This window comes from Sceloporus undulatus, chromosome 1 (genome assembly GCF_019175285.1).
Source record: "Sceloporus undulatus isolate JIND9_A2432 ecotype Alabama chromosome 1, SceUnd_v1.1, whole genome shotgun sequence".
In the NCBI taxonomy this organism is placed as follows: Eukaryota; Metazoa; Chordata; class Lepidosauria; order Squamata; family Phrynosomatidae; genus Sceloporus; species Sceloporus undulatus.
The window spans coordinates 127,433,355-127,455,428 of NC_056522.1; the positions used below are offsets into that span (position 1 = coordinate 127,433,355).

At 37.5% G+C, this 22,074-nt stretch overlaps 1 protein-coding gene across 1 annotated transcript in view; it reads right to left on the bottom strand.

Moving 5' to 3' along the window:
* RIMS1 (regulating synaptic membrane exocytosis 1) overlaps nt 1-22,074 on the bottom strand; it is a 336,871-nt gene that overhangs the window by 190,221 nt on the left and 124,576 nt on the right. The window contains 1 exon segment of the mRNA XM_042475735.1: nt 2,545-2,885. Coding sequence (XP_042331669.1) covers nt 2,545-2,885 — 341 coding nt within the window.

Genomic DNA, 22,074 nt, shown 5'->3' on the forward strand with positions numbered 1-22,074 from the left:
CAACTGCCTCTAAATAGTAAGGTTTCTTTTAGTTATTGATATACTTACTGTCTTCCCATGATTTGTCTCAACCCTTCTTTAAGTCTGAATTAATGCCAATCACATCTCCATATCTAACTAACTATGAACTAAACAAAGACACACTTTCAGGTTGCAACAGAAACTTACCCATTTGAATGCTTCCACATGAACCCATATCTCTACTAACAGAAAACCAGTATGTGAAGCAGAAGGCAAGGTTGGAAATGCTATGTGTGATGATATTTTCAGATCAGGAAACACATAGTCAGTACAGTTCATGTTTGTTAGTTTAATCCTGATGTATTCAAACTAAAGAGATAGTGGGAGGTGTTTTGCACAACTGCTTAAAATAAAGTATGGCCATGACTGGTTGATCAGAAACTGGTGATGCTATCAGGTACCAGAAATTGTGCCTGATTACAATTACTCATAAGCAAAACAAAACTCTCTCATATTCCCTTAATCCTACCAAGCAACTATTTAGTTTTCCAAAACCACCACATATTCCCTGCTACTAAATAATTTCAAGTTCCTGGCTAGCCTACTATCTACCATGTAGTGAGTAAGTTCCAGAGAAGTAACAGAAGCATGTAAGGCACCAGAGAATACCATATATACATAATTATAAGTCAACCTCATGTATAAGTGGAGAGCAGGTTTTAGGACCAAAATTATGGATTTTAAAATGACTCGTGGATAAGTCGAGGGTAAAATCTAGGGACATGTAACAAAGGATCTAAAGAACAAAGCAAAAAAAAAAACAATGCCAAAGAACTTAAAAAATGGCAGTAGGCATAACTGTTTGTGCTCACAGTAAAAGATGGATCGATGAGAGAGTAGAAGGGGGTAAGTGCTTCCAGGACAGATCACACTCTTGCGTTTCACAAGGGTTCCTTCTTGTATAAGAATTAAAGTATAGTACTTACAATGACCCATGGATAAGTCAACTCAGATTTTTTGAGTCAATTTTTGGACTAAAAGTTCTAGATTTATACATGAGTATATACAGGAGTCAATCTAAGTTTTGCCTGCTCTTTGGCTGTCAGAGGTTCTTTTCTTTTATAAACAACAATAAAAACTAATGCACAAGACACCTTGACTATCCCTTTAAGCCAATTAAAGTTTAAAAAGGAGAAATTCTAGCAATTTGAAATTTTGAGAAATCACCAACCCCCTTCCTGAACTGGTGTTTATTCTCTTTTTCCCTCCACATTTCAGTGGGAAAATAAGCGGCCTAGATTAAATTTCTCCCAATGGGGAAACCATTCTCCATTTCAAAGAGAAGCTGCAAAGGTTTGTTTTTTAAAAGGGGGGGGACAGCAAGCAAGAAGAGGGGAGAAACCATTCAAACACATGCATAGTAATTTCCTATGTATGTGTCCCATATCTGTCTCTCAGTAAGTATTTATAAAAACTGGGGTGCAATGTTCAGTTAATTAAGTGGTCTAATTTTTCTATTTTAAAATGTTCATTAGAATGTGCCATGGACAAACTGGTCAGCCAAGTTTAACGTTTAAGATGTTTTGAATAGAAAGTACTGTACTTCCAAAAACCAAAAGTGGCATGTACCTTCTTAAATGCAGCATTCCCTCTTGTATAATATAAAAAAGGAAATGCCTTCCCTACTAGTGGCTGCATATTTGTGCATGATCACAGCTGGATATTATCACATTATTAAGAGTTTAGGGCAATTAACAGTGCTACCCACCATTACTTTTTTTTAAAATAACACTGTCATGTCTTCACAGCCCCCAAATGTAAAGTGTAGCAGGTAACATTGTTACTTGTAAGATATTGCTTCCAAATTTGGTGACTACATTCCCACTCCAACTTTTGACATCTCGGTTCTTCCTTTCTCCCCTCCTCCCACATGAAGGTAATTCCTATAATAAATGTAAATTATTTCTCTCAGAATGGGAGCTGTGTATGGAGAACAACTTTAGAGGGAGAACTTCCGGTTACTCAATTCCACCCCTACACATTCAATGCTGCAGTTGTTGGTAATGGGCCTCTGTGCATTCCACTAAAGTTTGAAGAAACCACATTTAGGCTGCATCTGCACTGCAGAAATAATCCAGTTTGACACCACTTTAATTGCCATGGCTCAATCCTATGGAATTCCAAGACTTCTACAGGGTGTCATGTTATCTCCTGGCTTGCCATCTGTAAATTTAAGCATCTGCAGACAGCACACCCCATTCTCCCCAATTCTAGTGGTTGCGCACACATCATGCTGCTATTAGGGACAATGGGACTTGAGGTCCCACATTTTTTGGTATCAGAGGGGAGGTCTGGAATGGATCCCCCTCAGATACCAAGGTGCAACTGTAGTTTGTGGCACTAGAACAACAAAATACAATTCCCAGAATTCCATAGCTTTAAGACTTCCATAGCTTAAAGTGGTGTCACAGCAGATAATTTCTGCAGTGCAGATGTAGCCTTTGAGCTTTTACATTTAAAATGAAACCTGCTGCTGCTTATTATTATATCCCCAATATTTTTCAAAGTTGGCTTCAGTATTACCTTTCTCGTGGAGGTTCACTTCTAGACCTTGATGAAGTTTGCTTCTGTTCCAGGCCCATAGCTTGTTGTGATACCTCTGTGCCTTTTCTTCTGTCAGTTTGCACAGTAGAGGAGATTTCCTGGGAAGCGGTGGCTGCTGTGCTTAAGGGTGTTTGAGATCTTGACCTTTCTTGAAGCCTTGCTTTCTTTTCCCTAGGTGACTCTGAACCGCCACCAGTGGCAGTGTCACTCAGTGTTCCATCCTGAATGGGTGGCTGTTGTGGACCGCTTCCAAAAAACCATGCTCCAGATTTCGTTAGGATCTCTTGTTGCTTTCGACATAGGTTGCATACCCACATAACCTATAAAGAAAAACAGCAGTTTAAGCATTTTGTAGTTTCTAAAAGTCTTTAGTATCTAAACTCAAGTGTCTAAACTCAAGAAGAATAAACATCCCTTTGGTGAAATTTGTGTTGGTGTCCATGCTCAAAACATGCTTCTTACTCAGGAGAGACAAATATACTGAAAGCAAGTGTCTCATCTAGGTTGCACCAAACATTTGTGTTTCATCAGTATTCTTAAAAGCGTGTTGTAATGGTCAGACACACAACTGGAAAGCAGCAATTGCCTAGGCAGAAAAGTAAGTGACCCTTGCATGATTAATTCTCCATCTAACCTGTCCATAAGGTTGCTAAAGAGGGGGAAGGGATCACTGCTCAATGGTGGTATAGGACAAGCTTTACCTGAAAAGGGCCTCAGGTTCAATCTCTGGTGACAATAAGACATGAGATGATGGGAAAATGGTTCCACCATAGACCATGAAGAGATCTTGAAGAGCTATTACCAGGGACGTAGCCAAGGGGGGGAGGTTCTTGGAGTCCGGACCCCCCCCCTTCCATAAGAAAAATGAATGGTGTGTGCTGCTGTGCCCCATTATAATGGTGGCACTTATTCTGGACCCCCCCCCCCATTCCTAAAATCCTAGCTATGTCCCTGGCTATACCAGAAATTACTGGCCTAGATGGACAATCAGTCTGACATGGTATAAGGTTGACTATGTTATCTGACTCCCTTGGCTAAGGACAGCATGAAAACATAATAAATTTAGAAAGTATACAAGTAACTTTCAGTGGCACTGACTGTACACATGATATATGTGCATTAATAGAATTTGTGTAAGTTATTAAATAATGTTTTTATAATACAATGTAATGATTTTGATTGGCCTTACGTTTTGTTAACTGCAATAAAGGCTGGTGTTGATGACTGACTGACTGACTCTGTATTGGTTTGTGCCCCACATCAAAGAAGATTAACAAAACAGTAGCAGGTTTATTTTTTAAAATAATGATTAAACACAGATTTTACTATGAGAATAACAAAGCAGCGTTCATGTGTGTGATGTGAGGTGAACCAGAACTATGGGTTACAATATTCAGGACAGAGTTTCTCTTCCGTTCATTAATGAATATTGAAGAACTAAGCAAATGTAATTAACTGGTTTGTTACCCTTCTAGTCAAACTCTGAGTTTCACATATACCCCAAATCAATTAGTAATTTATCTGGAGTATACTTCCATTACATGTCCCAGTGTGACTGACATCAGGCCTAAGAATTCTACATCTAAATATAATCTTGAAATCAGTACATTGAAATGGCATTATAGAGAAATAAAATGAAAGTCCTGATTTAAGAAGATCAAATCCTCATCATCACGTTAGATACTTATATGCTCTCAGAAGGTCTGTAGGCAAGCCAGCATTCCTAGGCCGTTACTATGAGGTTTTTAAAAATATAAATTCTTTCTGTAACAGTGGATAAGAGCAACATACATTAAAGCCAGATGCTGGCCCTAAGGATTATGCAGGGATCAAGGCAGCCATGCACTGCAACAGATAGCACAGCAAAAAAAAAAGGGGGGGGGGAAGTTAAACAGGATTCCTATGCACATTTACTAAAAAGTAAGCCCAAATGAACACAAAGAGCACTGTTTTCCAAATGTAAATAGGATCAATGTGTTAGCAAAATATAAACAGAAAAATAAGATTTCTAAAAAAGAATAAAGGCAATACGAGTTATAAATATATTTACAGTAAGTGCTTCATAAAAATTAGAAGGTGAAAACAACGTAAACACATGCAAAGCAGAATGAGAAAATACAAGATAGTGATACATATATAAGCGAGATCTAACAAGTGATAAATGATAAATTTTAGAAAGTAAATGGAAAATATCAAAATGTGGCTGATCTTCACTGCTAGCAATCCATTGACAACGTGAAAAACAGAACTACCTCTGTCCTACCAAATTTTCCAAAAATATGCAGTAGAAGCACAACATATTTCATTAATTATGGACATAAAGTATCACTGAACAGTCATCACAACAAAAAGGCTTTATGCCCAAATGAGTCCGCCTTGGTAAAGGAATTATGATGACAAATTATCTCCAGATTTTGCATAGAAAATTTTTTAAAGGTGTTATTACAATACCTAAAATCATACTTAAAGAAATAATCTCAAAATTGTTTGTATTTTTGATTGAGGCTGCACCAGAACTCACAGCTATTACAGTGGGTCCTTGTTATCCTCTGGGGTTTGGTTCCAGGAACCCCTGTGGATAACAAAATCCGTAGATGCTCAAGTCCCATTAAATACAATGGCTTAGCAAAATGTTGTCCCTTATATAAAATGGCAAAATCAAGCTTGGCTATTTGGCATTTATATATTTTTATTCAATATTTTCAAGCCGTGGATGCTTTAATCCGTGGATAAAAAATCCGTGAATAAGGAGGGCTGCCTATATACTGTTTATTAAGCATTTAAACTATAGACATAAATCTCAGTGTTTATCCATTGACAAAAGAAGATTTCCCCTCACCCACCCATTTTTAGACAAGGGAAGAAAGTGCTCATTATAAGGAAATTAATTAGTTGAGTTTCCAAAAAGTAAGGAAACCTTATCATACAAGTAGCAGAGCAAAGAGTCTTGATTTAATTTTAAAAATGAAACGATATGCCTCAGAAGAATTATACAGACAGTATGAACAACAGGAAGTAATGAAACGAAAAACCTTCCTGACTGTTATCATTTTCTTCTGTCTGACTCTATAATGTTTTGCATAAATTAAAAATTTCTGTAGTTTTGCAAAATGAACAAATGAAAATACATGACAATACCATATAAAATCAAAAAAATCTATGAACAGACAATTACTAGAGGAATTTCCTGTACAGGTATGTACAACTTGTTTCAAAAGGGACAGCTTTACTCAAGAAATAATGCTAGAATTGTATGTATAAAACCTAATGGCTCAGAAAAATATTGTAATATTTCGTCTAGTTCTATTTTTTAAAAAACAAAACCTGACATTTACCACTGATTTCTTATGACAAAGATGTAACATCTAAGCAGACTTTTAAATAATAATGTCCCAAAAATTCTGATAGTGAGCATTGTACCTGAAGTATTTCTAATCAAAACTAGAAAGCTGAAACAAATGTTCATGTTTGAAATTCTTCCTACGGCCTATTTGGTGTACTGAATAAAATTCAAAAGTGTTTTATAAGCCAAAATCCAACTCAGTATAAACTATTAACATTACATAAGATGTAATCATTATGCTGTGCATTTATAATATAATTTCCAGTATAACAGTAACAGATGCTACTGAATATCATTATCCATAATTAAACATATGTGAAAGAGCACGTTCTTAAACATTAAATATTTCTATATTTCTATGTTTATTTTTATGTACTTCCATAAGTATTATTATGGTAATTTGCTATTGGCATAACATTACGTCCTAAATAAATAGAATAGCCATGCATATATGTAAATGTACACAAATAAGTTTTAAAAATCTTTGCCTGAAAATTGCCAGCTGTTTATAGCTATAAACTAGAGAATTTACACACACGCACACACACAGAGCCCACAAATTATACATGAAGGATATCTTTACTGTACTCACATGGAGGCTATACTACCACCTCTTTTTAGGATTCTCTCCTGAGTTTAGTTAATACTTGCTAGGTTAGCCTTGTGCTCTATTCAGTCCAAAGAGATGGGAAGTGAGGGTGGGCACAGTGAAAAGCCCTTCTCCAAAACGGTGGAAAAAAGCAGGCAAACCTTGAGGTGATATAACAGTTTCAGTGAGAAAGCTGCTTACTGACAAATATTTTGTAGGGAAGTATGTGGAACAAGCAATCCAGCAGCATGCAGGAATTACATCCTGATTGAAAATACTGGGCCATGGTCCAAACTAATCTAAACTAAAGCAGGTCTGTGTAATAACTTATTTTAACAATCCACAGATGTTAGGCAACCAACAAACACACAGATGAAGGATTACAGTCCTTTAATGTGACTTCTAGACCTCCATGCAATTCAGCAGGAACGTGGAGAAAGATTCTGGATTTTAAAGTATGACAATGTGCAGAAATGTCTAATTCACTAAAACACAGCATTAGATTGGTATAAATAAATTTTAAATCCAATCTTTTCTTGAGTGTGTTTGCATGTAGCCTATCCTATTGGAATGTGTGAAGTGTTTACAGGCAAATTACTAGTAGTGTGTATCAGGCTATATTAAACTTGACAAGTGTTCATTTCCACGTTGTGTAAAACTCTTTCTGTGTTTTCCCATAGCACACAGCTAAGCCTGATGTGCCAGTACAGTACTTCCATTCTGAGAGAAAGGAAAGAAATCAAGCACATGATTGATGGTCAAAGATTTTTTGTGTAATCTGTATGGAAACTCTAAGAGAGTGAAAGCATGCTTTATAACAGTAAAAGGACTCCATGCATGCCTTCATGTGAACAGCCCACAGTGTTTCATTAACATCCATACATAAACCTCAGACTTACTGTCTCTGGCCCTCCCAACAGTGGTCCATAGCCAGCTGAGACATTGTTCCTGTACTAACATGACATGAAAACAAAACTTTAAAATACTTTACATTTATATTACAAGATCATACTATGTGGCATTAACTTAGCACATACATTTCTGAAATGTTAAGCACTTCCTACATGAATAAGAATGGGGGGGTATCGCTAAACTATTTCTCATTTTTATTGGTCTGCAGCAGAAATCTATAGCATCAGTGGGGATCCTGCAAATTTCCAGATGTACTGTACTACAACTTCCATCATCCCTGACGAATTACCATCTTGCCTGTAATTAATTGTCATGCCAGGCTTCTGGAAATGAGAGAGAAGACAGTAGAGGTCTCTTGGATCAGGAGAAAAAACATTTGTGGACTTTAGGCCACTTCATCAGATACATCTGCCTTAAGTGGAATGGAGATTGTAACAGCTTTTGCCAAGTCACACAAGTTACATAAGATTCTTTGTTCCTGTCTTTGCAACAGGCCAATTTGATTGCCTCCTACCTCCAGAAACCTTTGATCAACAAGATATTTCATATTATGTGTCTTATTATGTTTTTGTACAATTATGTTGTATTGTGGTGATAGTATGTGTTTTTATTAATTACTGTATTATGTGGATAATTGTTAAACATAATAAAGAAAAAAATTCTAAACTCATTTGGTGAGCTTCTGCTAGTTTGCTATGACTGCATGACAGTATTCATCCAAGGAAAAGGAAGGGTCCCTCCCTTCCCCCACTTTTTTGAAGCATTTTTATCTTTTAATTATATTAAACCATTCATCCACTAGCTTTGAAATGCCAACCAGCACAATTCCCAACAGCAGGTAATCTAAATATAACCAGTGTTGTACTAAGCCTTTCAGAATGCCTCACAGTAGGCCAGTGGAGCTAGTTTACAATTACACACACAGTAAAAGAAATCCCCCCACCCCCAAATGTAGTTCTATCCTATTAAAGATAAAGCCTTTTTTTGGAACACTGTCAAGATACGGTTACTCATGCTCAGAACGCATAACTTCAGATTGGAATAAATGAAAGAAAAATGGGAACAGCAAGAAAAAAAGACTGAGTTTTTGTGACTGTCTCTTGGGAAGGCAGCAAGCATGGAAAACATTACTATTAAGACAAAGTAAACTTCTCATTAGCTTAGAAAGGTAAGTATAGGGCCACACAGGCCTCACTTATAATCTCATCTCTTACCCCATCAACACTTTCCTTAAGTTTGCTGATTCTCGTGCACATCCCAGCAAATGTCCGATGATTAAGAGTTTGAGAATTCAGTTTTCTAGGACAGATGAAGACCCTCTATGCTGTGTCTACTGTAGAACACAGGAAGGTGCAAAAACGTAGCTCTCTTTCAAACTGTCTACTACTGGTTGGTGTTAAACATTTTAAACTTAGAATTAAATATTATATTGTAATCTTGACTAAAATAAGTAGTTTGCCTTGCTCGGCACATCATCAGTAAGATCACATTACAATTGTGGGTTCATTCAGATTTGTCAAAAGCCTTGGGAGTTGTAGCTGTATTTATTAGGCTTTATTTACCATAAGCAAGAGGCGAAGATCATAATTAATGGCAAAAAACCACACTCCTTTGAAATTAACAAAGGGGTCAGGCAAGGGTGTCCCTTATCTCCATTACTGTTCATCTTAGCGTTAGAAGTTCTTCTAAATATTATCAGAGAAGATCGACAGATTGAAGGAGTAACAATTGGAAAAGAAGAATTCAAATTGAGGGCATACGCAAATGACGTGGTATTAACAATTGCGAACCCAAATGAGAGTATTGACGAACTGATGTGCATACTTTTGGATTATGGGAAGGTAACAGGTTATAAAATTAATAAAAATAAGACAACAATATTAACAATGAATATACCCAAAAAAGAAATTGAAGAATTGGAAAAAAGATGGGCTATCAAAAGAAAAATGTGGTAAGATATTTGGGCATCATTTTAACAACAAAGAATATGGAACTGTTTCATAATAATTATGACAAATTATGGAATGAAATTAAAGTTGAATTAAAAAGATGGGAAAAATCAAACCTTTGTTGGATTGTTAAGATGATGGTTTTAGCCAAAATGATATTTCTATTCCAGAATTTACCAATTATTGTGAATGATATCCCCTTTGTTAAATGGAAAACAGATATTATGAAATTCGTTTGGAAAAATAAAAAAGCAAGAATAAAGGCAAAAATTCTACAAGACAAAATAGAAAGAGGTGGATTGGCTTTACCAAATCTAAAGTGGTATTATCATGCTTGTGTTCTTGATTGGCTTATAGATTGGTTTAAACTAGAAAACAAAAGACTATTGATTTTGGAAGGAAGTGATTTAAGGTATGGATTTCTTGGGTATCTGTTTTATGATAAATTAAAGGTGGACAAAAATTTTAACAATCATTTCATATGTAAAGTATTATTAAAAATCTGGATGAGATATAAAATAAAATGGTGCCCAAATATCCTGACATGGACTTCACCCGCGGAAGCAATTCTCAGGAGGGAAGAGTTTGGAAGAAAGAAATGGATTTGTTATAAGGATATAATAAATATTACGGAAAAGAATGTAACCATAAAATCACAAGAAGAACTGCTAAGTGAGGGATGGAACTGCAATTGGTTTACATACAAGCAAATAAGGGAAAGATTCAATACAGATAATAAATCGATAGGCATAAGATCTGGCGACCCAGAATTTGAAAATATTATTTGGAGAGACAATAGTAAAAAGATCTCAAAATTTTATAGCATTATTTTAAATTGGGAATTACAAGATGAAACAGTAAAGGAATTCATGATTAAATGAGCGGTGGATATACAACAAACAATTGAACTTGACCAGTGGGGAAAATTATGGAAAAAAAGGATGGAATATACAAAAATATAGAAATAAAATGTATATAAGACAATGTATAGATGGTATTTAACACCTTATAAGTTATCTAAAATATATAAAGGAACAAATGGGAAATGCTGGAAATGTCAGACAGAATTAGGAACATACATGCACATTTGATGGAATTGTGAGGTAGTGAATAAGTATTGGGAAAAAATACATAAAGAAATGAAAAAAATGTTCAATTTCAACTGTTGGGCGGATCCAAAGATGTACCTCTTGAATATTGTGGAGGATAAAAAATTAGAAATTACAGATGGTAAATTATTATTTCTAACAATAATTGCAGCAAGACTGGTTCTAGTGAAGTTTTGGAAATCAAAGTTAATACCATCGACGGAAGATTGGAGAATGAAAGTTTTGGACTTCTTCAAAATGGAAAAATTAACCTATATAAAAAGGCAACAATCATTAAAAAAAATTCCATGAAAAATGGCAAACCTAGATAAATTATCTTCAACAAGAGGATTCGGAAAATAAATGGATAGCTTTAACTCAATGACGTACGGGGTTAATAAGAAAGATATATAACATTGATAGTAAGGAAAACTGCTATATAGATAGATAGATAGATAGATAGATAGATAGATAGATAGATTAAAATAGAGAAAAGATCAGAAATCACTGTGGGAAATGTATACGTATGGGTTAAGACATGAATATTTATATACTTTGATCTTTTTTTTTTCTTATCTTTGTCTATGCTTTTTTCATAGATAAGGTAATTAACAAATCTAAATAAAACAAAGGAACTTTATATAAGTCACCTAAGGAGAACAAATAAGAAAAAATAATACGAGTTAGTAAGTAGGTAATTATTATGTTGTTAAGATTAATGGTTCATTTGTAACTACTTCGGAAGTATAATTTTGAATATCTCAAAGTGAATATGGATAATTTATGTATATAAGATGAATGAATTTTTTTATAGATATAAATAAAAAAAAATAAAAAAGTAAAAAAATGTCCATACTGTATACCTGATATCAGTGGTGTCACTAGGGATGTGGAGGGGGTGAGGATCACACCTGGTGACACCTCAGAAGAGGAGTGACACCTGGTCAGGCCTTCATCCTGCACCTCTCGCTGACATAGTGCTGCTCTACTTAAGAGATGTGGCAGCAAGGCGAGGCCTGTTCAGCCCTCTCCAAAAGGGATGACTCAACCTGAAGAGAACAAACCCCAAGGAGACCAAGGAAGGCACACATGGAAGCAGAGAGGGAGAAGAAGACCAGGAGTGACAGGATAAAGACACAACCCAGGCTTGCCAAGGGTACCCAAGGCACCACCCTGAAAAGCAACATTTCTTCTAAGACACAAAGGTGCCAGGAAGAGGACCTTGGTACCAGCCACTGCCGCCACCACATGGCTGAATGGCCATTCATCCTCCTTTTCCACTGATCTACATCTCTCCCATTGCCTTCCTGGGTATCTGCAGTGAGCCCACCAGACACAGCAGTGAAGGAGAGGGTCAAGTACCCCCTTGTTGCTGCAATGACATTCTATTCATGTAGAAGACAGGGACATAGCAGTGAGGGAGAGGGCCAAGCACAACCCCTAGAATCCCCACCCTAGCCCTGCCTCTGCACTGGGTAACACCAGGGGCAGGGATGCCACTACCTCCTATCCCAGTCTATTTATTCTCAGTATCTGGACTAGCTGTGACTTTTTGAACCCAGGACAGGGGGTTATGGGCACCCTTTCCTTACATGGGGATCCATTCCAGACCCCCCCCCCCGAGTAAGAGAAAAACGTGTATGCTTGAGCCCCATTCGAAGTAATGGGGCTTGTGCATGCGGCATGCCCCATTACTTCTTCTAGAGCAAAAGAGGAGCTTTTCTGGCGCAGCTTCCAGCATATGCTGGAAGCCACGTATGGCACGCCCATGTATAATACGGGCGTGCTGTATAGGCAGAATAAATTTCCATATCTATATCAATTGCTTCAGTTCATTCTATACATCTTGGTGTTCTCACTAAGGATAGGATTAGTGGAAATGTACAGCATGGTGAATTTTGTACAGAGTAAACCTTGAACTGTGAACAGGCCTTGAAAACAATACCATTTGCAAAGCTTTTCTTTCAGAAGGAATTATTCTTTGACTCCTTTCAGAATGAAATTAGCAAAGAATTACAATTGTAGCAATAACACTGTAGTGTTGACTGTTAACTTTTGAGATCAGATGAAAGTTTCCTCTACCCATCTCCTGATGCTCATTGAGTCCTATTTTTTTTAAAAAAGTGATATCCCACCTGTAAATCATGCGAAACCATATAAAACTGCACCAATGCAGAAACTGGAAAAAAACCAGTGGGTTGTCTCCAACCATAACCCTCAACTCCCACTTGAATTTGTCCACAAGTGATCACTGTTATTAAAAAATCAGTTGTAGTGCACCTGAGCATACTGGAATGGTTTGCAGGGCTCCCTTCACAATTGCCTACCCTTACTTTAAGAGAGTTTACAGTTCTTAACACTTAAAGAATCCTTGGATTATTTAGGAATGGAAGGAACTTTTTCTCTCCACCCAGACTACTTCATCCTGTCCCAGTTTTTTAGAGCTTCATTGTGACAAGAGGACTAAAACTTTGTAGAGAAGGCCAGCTCTGCCATTAGCCTAATTGATGTAACTGCCTCAGGTGACAGGGTAGTGGGGGTTATCAGATAGGCAGGAAATAAATGAAGAGGAACAACAACAGTGATCCTGCTCAGGGGATCAGCCAGCCTGGAAAAGGAGGTTTGGGACTGGAGGAAGATCAGTGCACTTGAGCGCTCCTTAAGTGGTTTATAGTGTATAAGCTAATTGTCCCCAACACGCTGGATACTCATTTTAGCAACCTACAGAAGGATGCCAGGCTAAGTTGACCCTGATCCTCTGGCTGGTATTGAATTCACAACCTTGTGGTTTGTGAATGAGTGGCTGCAGTACAGGCATTTAACCACTGCACCATCAGGGCTCCTACAACTTAAAACTTTCCACCTTATGGCACACTGCATAAAAGAGTTTCACCTACCTATCTAAGAGAGCATCTAGGAAAATCCATCTTACCTTCAGGCTATCCCAAACTGCAGTAACCATGAGTTTGTCTACACACACTGAAGTGAGTTTGGGAGAACTATCTACACAGTTCTTCCTTTTGAACACACCCCAGTCTGAGTATGCACAGCCACACAGCCATGGCTGCTTCAGTTTTTTCTCTGACTGCACTGCATGTATGCAAATGTACATGTTTCTGAACTTGCCCACTCTCCATCCGCACACCAACTTGCTGTGGAGCAACATCCACACACATGGGTGAATATCCAGATTTTCCACTCAAAATCAGGATAAATCCCACCTTTGTTCTTCCAGATTAAAGCCCTGGGGTGACAAAAAGGCCTGGATGTGGTCCCAGTCATCCCATATATTGTTTGGACAGCTCACTGTGAAAACTAGGTGAGACCATTTTATGTGACCCATGTAGATCTGCCCCAAATGTCCTTTATCACAGATTATCTAGGGAGGGTTTAGGAGAGTAGGGAAAGAAATAGTGTCCTTTTTCCTTACACTGCTCTGCCCATCCCAAAGTGAAAATGCATCTAGATAATGCTTTGTTAGCTGAGGTACATCTGTATTTGCCTCTTTCTTTCTTTCTTTCTTTCTTTCTTTCTTTCTTTCATCTGGGGCCCTAGTGAGCTGAAAAGAAACAGTAAACTGAATTCTGTCCATCCCTGCTGAAATACATTTCTACTTCAAGGAGGCCCAGCCCAATGATAAATAGCAGCTTTGGCAAAGAATGCTGCTTGCATCTTCCTCTAGTTCCAGTTTTGTAGACCTGCCAAACTGAACTTGAGATGTTTATAGAATCTGTAGTGCCTATAGTATACTGCCTCAGAGTGTACCCTGGTTTGCTGGATTTTATGAATAAATGTTGTCAGACAGCCTACTAACATAGAAACACATTGTAAAGCTAATTGAGGGAAGCTCATTTTTTCCCCAAGAGGTTCATTTCTGTTGGTAGTACCCAAATAACCTGTTTATTTTTGGAGGATTTTTTTTTAAAAAGACACTGCTCCTCCTGCATCCAGTTCATTCCAGATAATTCATTTAATGAAGTTACTAACTGAGCACCAAAAGTATGTGTCTTCTTCAGCTCAGTACTCCAAATAAATACCTAGCTTGCGCACCCCTGACACCAGCCCTTGACAGAACTGTGCCCAACATGTTTAAAATACAACAAAGATATAAAAGATAAGCTTTACAATTTAACAAATTGCAAGTTTTGGAAGACCAATGTGCATTCCTGAACTGCAGTTCATTCCTGAATGACATTGCCTTTCAAAACAATAAATTCATTTTAATAGGATACTATTTTGATAGACCAGAAACGAACTGTGCTAAATATATAGCTATTCCTAAAACTCAACAGAGGAAAGCAGTTATTAAGAGTAAGTAACCACTTGTGTAATGAACAATCTATCATTTGTAGGGTTCACAGCTGCCTTGGACTTAAAACAGGAGTATAAAATGGGAGGAACAAGGAACTAGAATAATGTCTCCTCACTTCCTTGTCCCTTACTAAATCTATACTTATCAATTCAAAAGTAATCTTACTTCATTGACAACAAAATTGGATTTGCAGTAGAATAAAAGGATCTCTTGTATAAGATAAGCATTTTTCTGGCCAATACCAATTCATACAATGCTATTACCACCAAACTTTATATTGTTTTCTTCCTTTTGTCATAAAAAGCATATCAATAATTCTGCACTGAGTTAGGTATAATACATTTTGGAAGACTGCAATATAATACTGACATGCAATTATTACAGTATCAAGTTGTGCTACATTAAACTTTTTTTAAAAATCTGCAGTTACTGTCATAGAGATTACAAAAAAAATATTGCTCTGTTCGATACAACATGTCTGACACTATTCTGCACACTAACAATAGAATCCTATGTTTGTTGACTGACATACACCCCACAGAATAAAAGGGAGCCCAAGTAAAGGCACACAAGACTGCAATCTACGGGTTCAAGCAAATGGGCAGGAAAGAATGAGCTGAAACTGCTTCTTCCAAGAGCAAGCTGAGACCCCACTGACCCTCCCACTCCACACCCACATGCACATGCCATGACCACACAGCATAGCATCAAACAGCACTGCTGGGTAATTTTTTTTAATTCCCAGCACTACCATCCATGCACACTGTTGCAGAAACACAATGCTGGTGCCTGCCTGCTGCCTAAATGCTATGCCATTGGATGGCCACCCCCTTTGATTATGCACACAGTCGCACCTGTGACCCTCCACCAAGAGACGGCATTGGAACAGAGGTGAGCCTATTAAAATACTGGCAATGCACAATCATGCCCCCTTATATGCCCCCTTTACCCCATGCCCTGTCTTAGGCTGCCTAGTTTCTGTATGTTGTACTTATACCCATTGGAGGTGTCACACTTTCCCTTTTTTGCATTGCCACCCCAACTGCCAGCTCTGTCCTTTTTAAATATGCACCTGGACTGGTGCATTTATACACAGTGCTAGGATGGAGTGCTCCTTTGGGACTGATCTCATGTTGGGGTATTTATATATAGGGTTGAAGATGTGCACTTTGCAGACTACAGCGGTTTACTTTTGCTTCTTTTCAGTCTGGTTTTTTTCCTGCCTTAGAGCAGCCAGGATGCAGTTTCCAGCCACTTCCAGGGCATGCATCATCTGAACACCACATCCCCAAAGTGGCCTGAAACCATTTCTTTTGGTCTGACTTTTGAGGCCTAAGAAAAACAGTCTCCTAAGAAAAAGGCCCAGAAAGTCATCTGTTGCTTTTATTATTTTATTTTAAAAAACATATTCAAAATTGAAATGGGGAAGGCTTTTCTTTTTTCCTAGAACTATAAATGGACTGAAGTTTGTCAGGTTGACTCTTAAAGAGCTCGTTCCCACTATGATTTAAAGCGAATTGCTGATCAGTTTATATGACAGTCGTTCTCATTTGAAACCAGTTCCGATCCTACTGTGATTGGTTTCAATCATGAAGAAGTGAGGCAAATGAAAAAAGCCCGCTCTTTCCTTTCCTTTGGTGGTTCTTTTGGAAAGAAATTGATTCCGGAGTGTGTTCAACAAGTGAGAACGACAGATCTGAATCACATCATTACAGAGGTGAGGGACTAATGGCAGAGGGGTGTTTACCATCCCTCCTCAGTTTTTGGTAGATCCACCCCCCCCCGCCCCCCAGCAACGTTGCCTTTGTGCTTGTGGTGTGACTATGAGTGCATGTTTTTTTTAAAAAAAATAAGTAAATAAAATTCACAGAAGATTCGTTTCATTGATTTTGCAACTACTTGCAAAGGCAAGTAATTGCAGAACCAATGAATCAACTCTTCAATCAATTTATTTTTATATATTGATATAGTTCCCAAGCTGGGCTGTCGCTTGCGTCACTGATGATGCACAGATGATTGACATTCATTTTGAAGCGGTGCAAACTAGTGGGGATGACAATTGTGCCAAAAAAGAAGTGATTACGAAAAGATCTCCTTTAATGTGGGAAAGACGGACCTTTTGGAATCGATTTACCAACACGGAGTGAAGGCGAATCCCAAACTGATTTAAATGTAAGCCCAAAGTGTTCTTCTGCACACAGAAGGAATGTTCCATTCACAGAATGGCCATTTTATAACCAAGATACTGATCTAGCTGAACCTGCCAAAACAACTTTGGAAGCTAGCACGGCCCTCAATGTCCATTGCCAGCTGCTGCCATATTCACCCAAACATCCAGTAGTCTATTAGTCAAACCAGGCATACACAGAGCGCAAGAAAGTGAATGGAGGAGGTTGCGCTTGGTGCCAAAAACACACAAAGTGTGGAAGAAGGAAAAAGAGGCTCTGTCTTTACTTTGTGTGTATGTTAAGAATTTTAGGTATCTCAGTTTGCCCTGAGTCTCAGGACCTGTCCCTTCTCCTCTGGGCCTCGGGTCAAGGAAGGAACGTGTAGCTTGCTCTACTCCATCATCAGCAAAATGGGCAAATGTGCCTGCTTAAAAACAAGACATCAGGGGAGAGGATCCCCTTCTGCCAGTTAAAACCACAAAAATTTAAATGCAACTTTGATCCGACAGCAGGATTCTACAAAAACCAAAAACCTGTTCTACATATTAGTCCCATCATTCAGCTGGTCAAATCAATAATGTTCTTCCAGCCGCTTAAAAGAAGCAATAGTAATCCATGTCACAATTTTAACACTGTACATGGAATACACTAAAGTTGATTGGTTCTTCCTTTTGCAACAAGTGCCATTAAATGCAAAGTGTTCCTATTAATGCTTTTGGATACAGAACGGAATAAGAAATTAGAAAAACTAAAATTATTTTTAAAACAATTAATTTAATGCAATGAACTTTTTAAAATTTAGATTTGCCAAGCCCACATTAGTTAAACCTTCTTAAGTCTTACCCTTTACTGACACATATAAAGTTACTGAAATGTTACCAGAACTATTCTCAGTTACTTCTCCCACAAATAAGGAACTTTCTTCTACTATATACTCACTAATTTCCAAGCCTCTGTTCAAATCACATTTGTGTGTTTTAATCCTCTGACCTGTATCCTGGAAAAGCAGCAATGGGCTTCCACAAGTATGACCAGCACTGCTAAAATACATGAGTGTGGATTTGGGGTAAGAGTGGTGGTTCACACACAGAAACACTTCACAGGGGTGTTTGAGCAGTTTCTTTAAAAATCACCACACAAACACTGAGAGCGCATATTGACATCTAATCTCTCTGAGCTTTTGAAGAAGGTAGACAATGCATCCATCATCCATTTCCTCAGTCCAACTGGTAGTCACGTCAAGCCTACCAATCCTGGATAACAGCTAGTGTGTTGAATAGCAGCAAAATGGGAATCAAACAAAAGCTAGCCACAGTGTCCAAATTTAAACTCCAGAAAGCTGAATTTCAACAGATGTCAAATTCCATACAAATTCACTCTTCATATGGTACAGCAGATATACAGAAACCAGTGAGAAACAATTCCATGTGGAGGCTATCATGTGAATAATTTTCATGCTGATTTTTTTTTTGCATGGTGAGCCCCTTGCAGACATTGTAGCTATGTCATATGAATGTGTTTTTCTATTACTTCCACATGTTTACTTTCACATGTGAGGCAATCACAAATTCTTGTTTTTACTGTCATTTAGCCACTACTAAGCATTAAAGAGATGTTTGCACCTTCTATATTCCAGAATCAACACAGTGCAGCACTTTATGCTCAAAATTCTATTTGTTACAAAAACAGCAATTGAAATTCTGTTTAGTTCATTGGTTTGTTGGTTTTAATGGGAAGAAAACTGGGAGGGTTGTGGAAACTGCAGGGATTGGTTAGACAATAACAAACAGTACTTCAAAGGGACAAAGGGTCCCCCCTCCCCAATTTCACCTTTATTGCTCCTACCTTCTGGGGTGTCCATGGTCTTTTCATAATTCTCTCCCACCTCTTGTTCCAGATGCAAAGGTCTGAGGCTAAGTTGATTAAGTCTGTGCTATCTGTGCTAGCAAGTTCGGACACAAGGGCAACTCAGTAAATCTGGGATGGAAGATTTGAGGAAGGGGGAGAGAAAGTATCAGTGCTCTACAATAAATTTGAGTGGATATCTCAGAGTTCAAAAAAGAAAACTGGAGAGAAGCAATGCACTTTGGGGGAAAGAAAGGGATGTCAGGGTTTGGGTTAGTTAACTTTGTTGGGGAGGGCTAGGAAAGGGATAGAGCAATTGTGAGTTTAACATGGAAAAATTGGACGTTAAGAAAAAGGGAGATCAGGACAGGAAAATGCTCTGATGTATTTGTGCCAGCATAGGGATATCAAAAATATTTTATGATGCATCAAAAAATACCTTTGACAACCAATCTGTAAACTGCTGTTTGCAACAACTTAAGAGAAAGCATGGAACCTTGATCTTAAGTTACTACACTGGCAGGGCAAGTATGGTACAAGGAAAGGACTTCTATTCAAGCAGGGAGAAAAGAAAAAGAAGTGCAGAAGAATGGGATCTGGAGAAGTTAGATGGTGATGAGTCTATGGTTCAAAAAACTATTTCTATAATACTAAATTGAAGTGAGATTAGAATTTTGCTTTAAGCATAGCAATAGCAACAGCAAGTACATTTCTATACCGCTTATCAGGGTACTTAAGCACTCCCTAAGTGGTTTACAATGCGTAAGCTAAATGCATTAGTCATTTATTCAGATTTCTAGCACTTACCTGTACATTCATAAGTATTAATATGGCCAGTAATACAACAAAAGTGTAACAGTGTTGCATGAGATAGACGCATATGATGGGGAATTTTTGTATCTTATCCTGATGCCATCAAAAATATGAATGCATGTCCTTGGCTGAAGGCAAGATATTAGTGATCATCACATGTCACTAAAAATATCATCATCACTGTTTTCAAATATGTCAAATATGTCAAGATGTTGTTCATGGCCTTCTCCATGTGTAAACAAAGTGAATTTTGAGGATACTCTTTCTAGTCTAGGAGGTTAGTGATTTTGTGTTCCTCAAGACAACCCTTTCCAGATACTGAGAAATCAACATTTACTAGAAAAGGCATAGAGAAAGCAAACATTCTCAGCATGCCTTTCAAAATGACCATGTTCCTAAGACTTCAGCCTGGTCTGTTTCACATAGTAGAGATTATAAAGATTAAATCAAGTAAGAAAGTTGATGCATGGCAATGCTTTGGAACACATAGGAATAGCGATCCTTAAGAGATTTATATCCATGTTGTTATTGAGAAATCATAGAAGAAAAAGAAGAACTGTAAAAAGACACAGTAGAATTAATGTGGGTGTTTGCAAAGATATTTCCTCTATGAATACTGCCAATCATCCAGTCTTCTTTAACAGCTCCATGAAGCTGTACATTATGGTTACTGTTTATTTTAAACATTTGATTTTTAACTTAATAATAAATACTTGCACTTGCAAGATGTGGCAAATGCCACAGGTTGTCCTTCCACAGTAGAGTAAATGGGGATAAGATGCTTAGGAACTGAGACAGAAAAGGCTACAGCTCACAACAGTTAAAGAGTAGAGACAAAAGTGAAGCATGTGAAGGAAAGATAGGAAGCTTGTGCATCTTCCACAATCTATTGATGTAACCAAATGGCCTCCTTATTTCTTACAGAGGTTACATTATTCCATGTTTCCAAGAACTTTATTGCAAATTACACGGTGAGCAATAGAAAGACTGGTCTGAATACAGAAACTTGAAAGGCAGTAAGAAATCTTTCATTTATTCCAGAAAAGACAGACCATGGGGAAATGTATGGGAGGTTAAGAAGCTGTGTAAAGGTTTAAGTTTTTTTCTTCATTTCTCTATTTTCCAAAATGCACTGTTTTCTAATACTGAACTGCTTCCATGTCTCCAAGCATCAGCCAGTCATCTCAATGTACACTCAATGAAAAACAAGGCATATGCTTATGTCTACAATGTATTTTTAATTTTAAAAGTAAAAGTAAACATCACCTTAGGTAAGAACTAGTTTTTCTTATTTTCTTGTGTATTTTCCAATTAAATTGCAACTTTCAGAGAACAATGAAAATGGCCAGTATCATATCACTACACAAACAAAGTTCAGATTTACCATAATCTATTCACCTCCATTCAATCACATTGCTCAAATATAATTTAATAAACCATATCACTCATTCACTCACTTATACCACACACTTTTGCATACATCTTTCATATACTACAGTCAACAAATTATCAACGCAATTGTATTGCCTCTTCACTTCTCTGGCCTGCTTTCAATCGAAAGATAACACCTCTTTGACCATAAAATAGCAATCAGGATATTCATGACAGAAGAGTAGGTATGCTAAAGGCTGAAAGTTCTAATTTCTCTGCTCTTCTAGACATAACAGTAACTCAGATCCTGGCTAAGGAAATCACAAACATCATGATCCTCTATTAGCTTAGAAGTTTCTCATTACACTGTGACTCTCTTGGACAAATGATTAAATTTAATAAATATGCATACCTCTACAACCTCAAAGAGAGATGGGAAACAAATCACCCTCCTGATGTTACTGAATTACTAGTCACATCATCCTTTACCATTACCTATGCTGGTTCAGGCTAATGGGAGTAGCAACCAACAAAATCTGGAGAGCCATATATGTTCCTCACTATTAGCATAAAGAGTTTCAACAGCTCATCCAAAGTTGGCTTTGACTCCAGTGAAATGGAGTCTACAGTAATTCTACAGCTTAGCAATATTCTGCCATTACATGGAGAATGCTCAGTTCATTTTGAGGGATATCATATTAGCTTTACTGTCTACCAAAAGAAAAGGGAAGCATAGCAGTTTAGTTGAGTGTGCAGGAAGAAACCAAGTTTTCCAAGATACTGAAGCATTACAAAAATCTGAGAACCATTTCTGGACAGTGATTGTAGTTAGGAAGGAGTGAAAATGAACATGTGAGTACCATAAACAATAGTGCATCTGTCAATACCACTTTCAAGTCTCTAAAACAAGTATCACCTGTATCAAGTCTGACACTTTCTAAGGCTGTAAGAAATGGTCAGTGTGGTGTATTGGGTTGTGTTAGACTTGGATTGGGGAGGCTGGGATTCAAATTTGCCCAGCTTCCAGGGTAACCTTAGCACTATCTTTCAGACTAACTCGCCCTGAATTGATATAAAGATAACATGGGAAAATCCTAGCTGAATTCTTCGGGTAGTAAT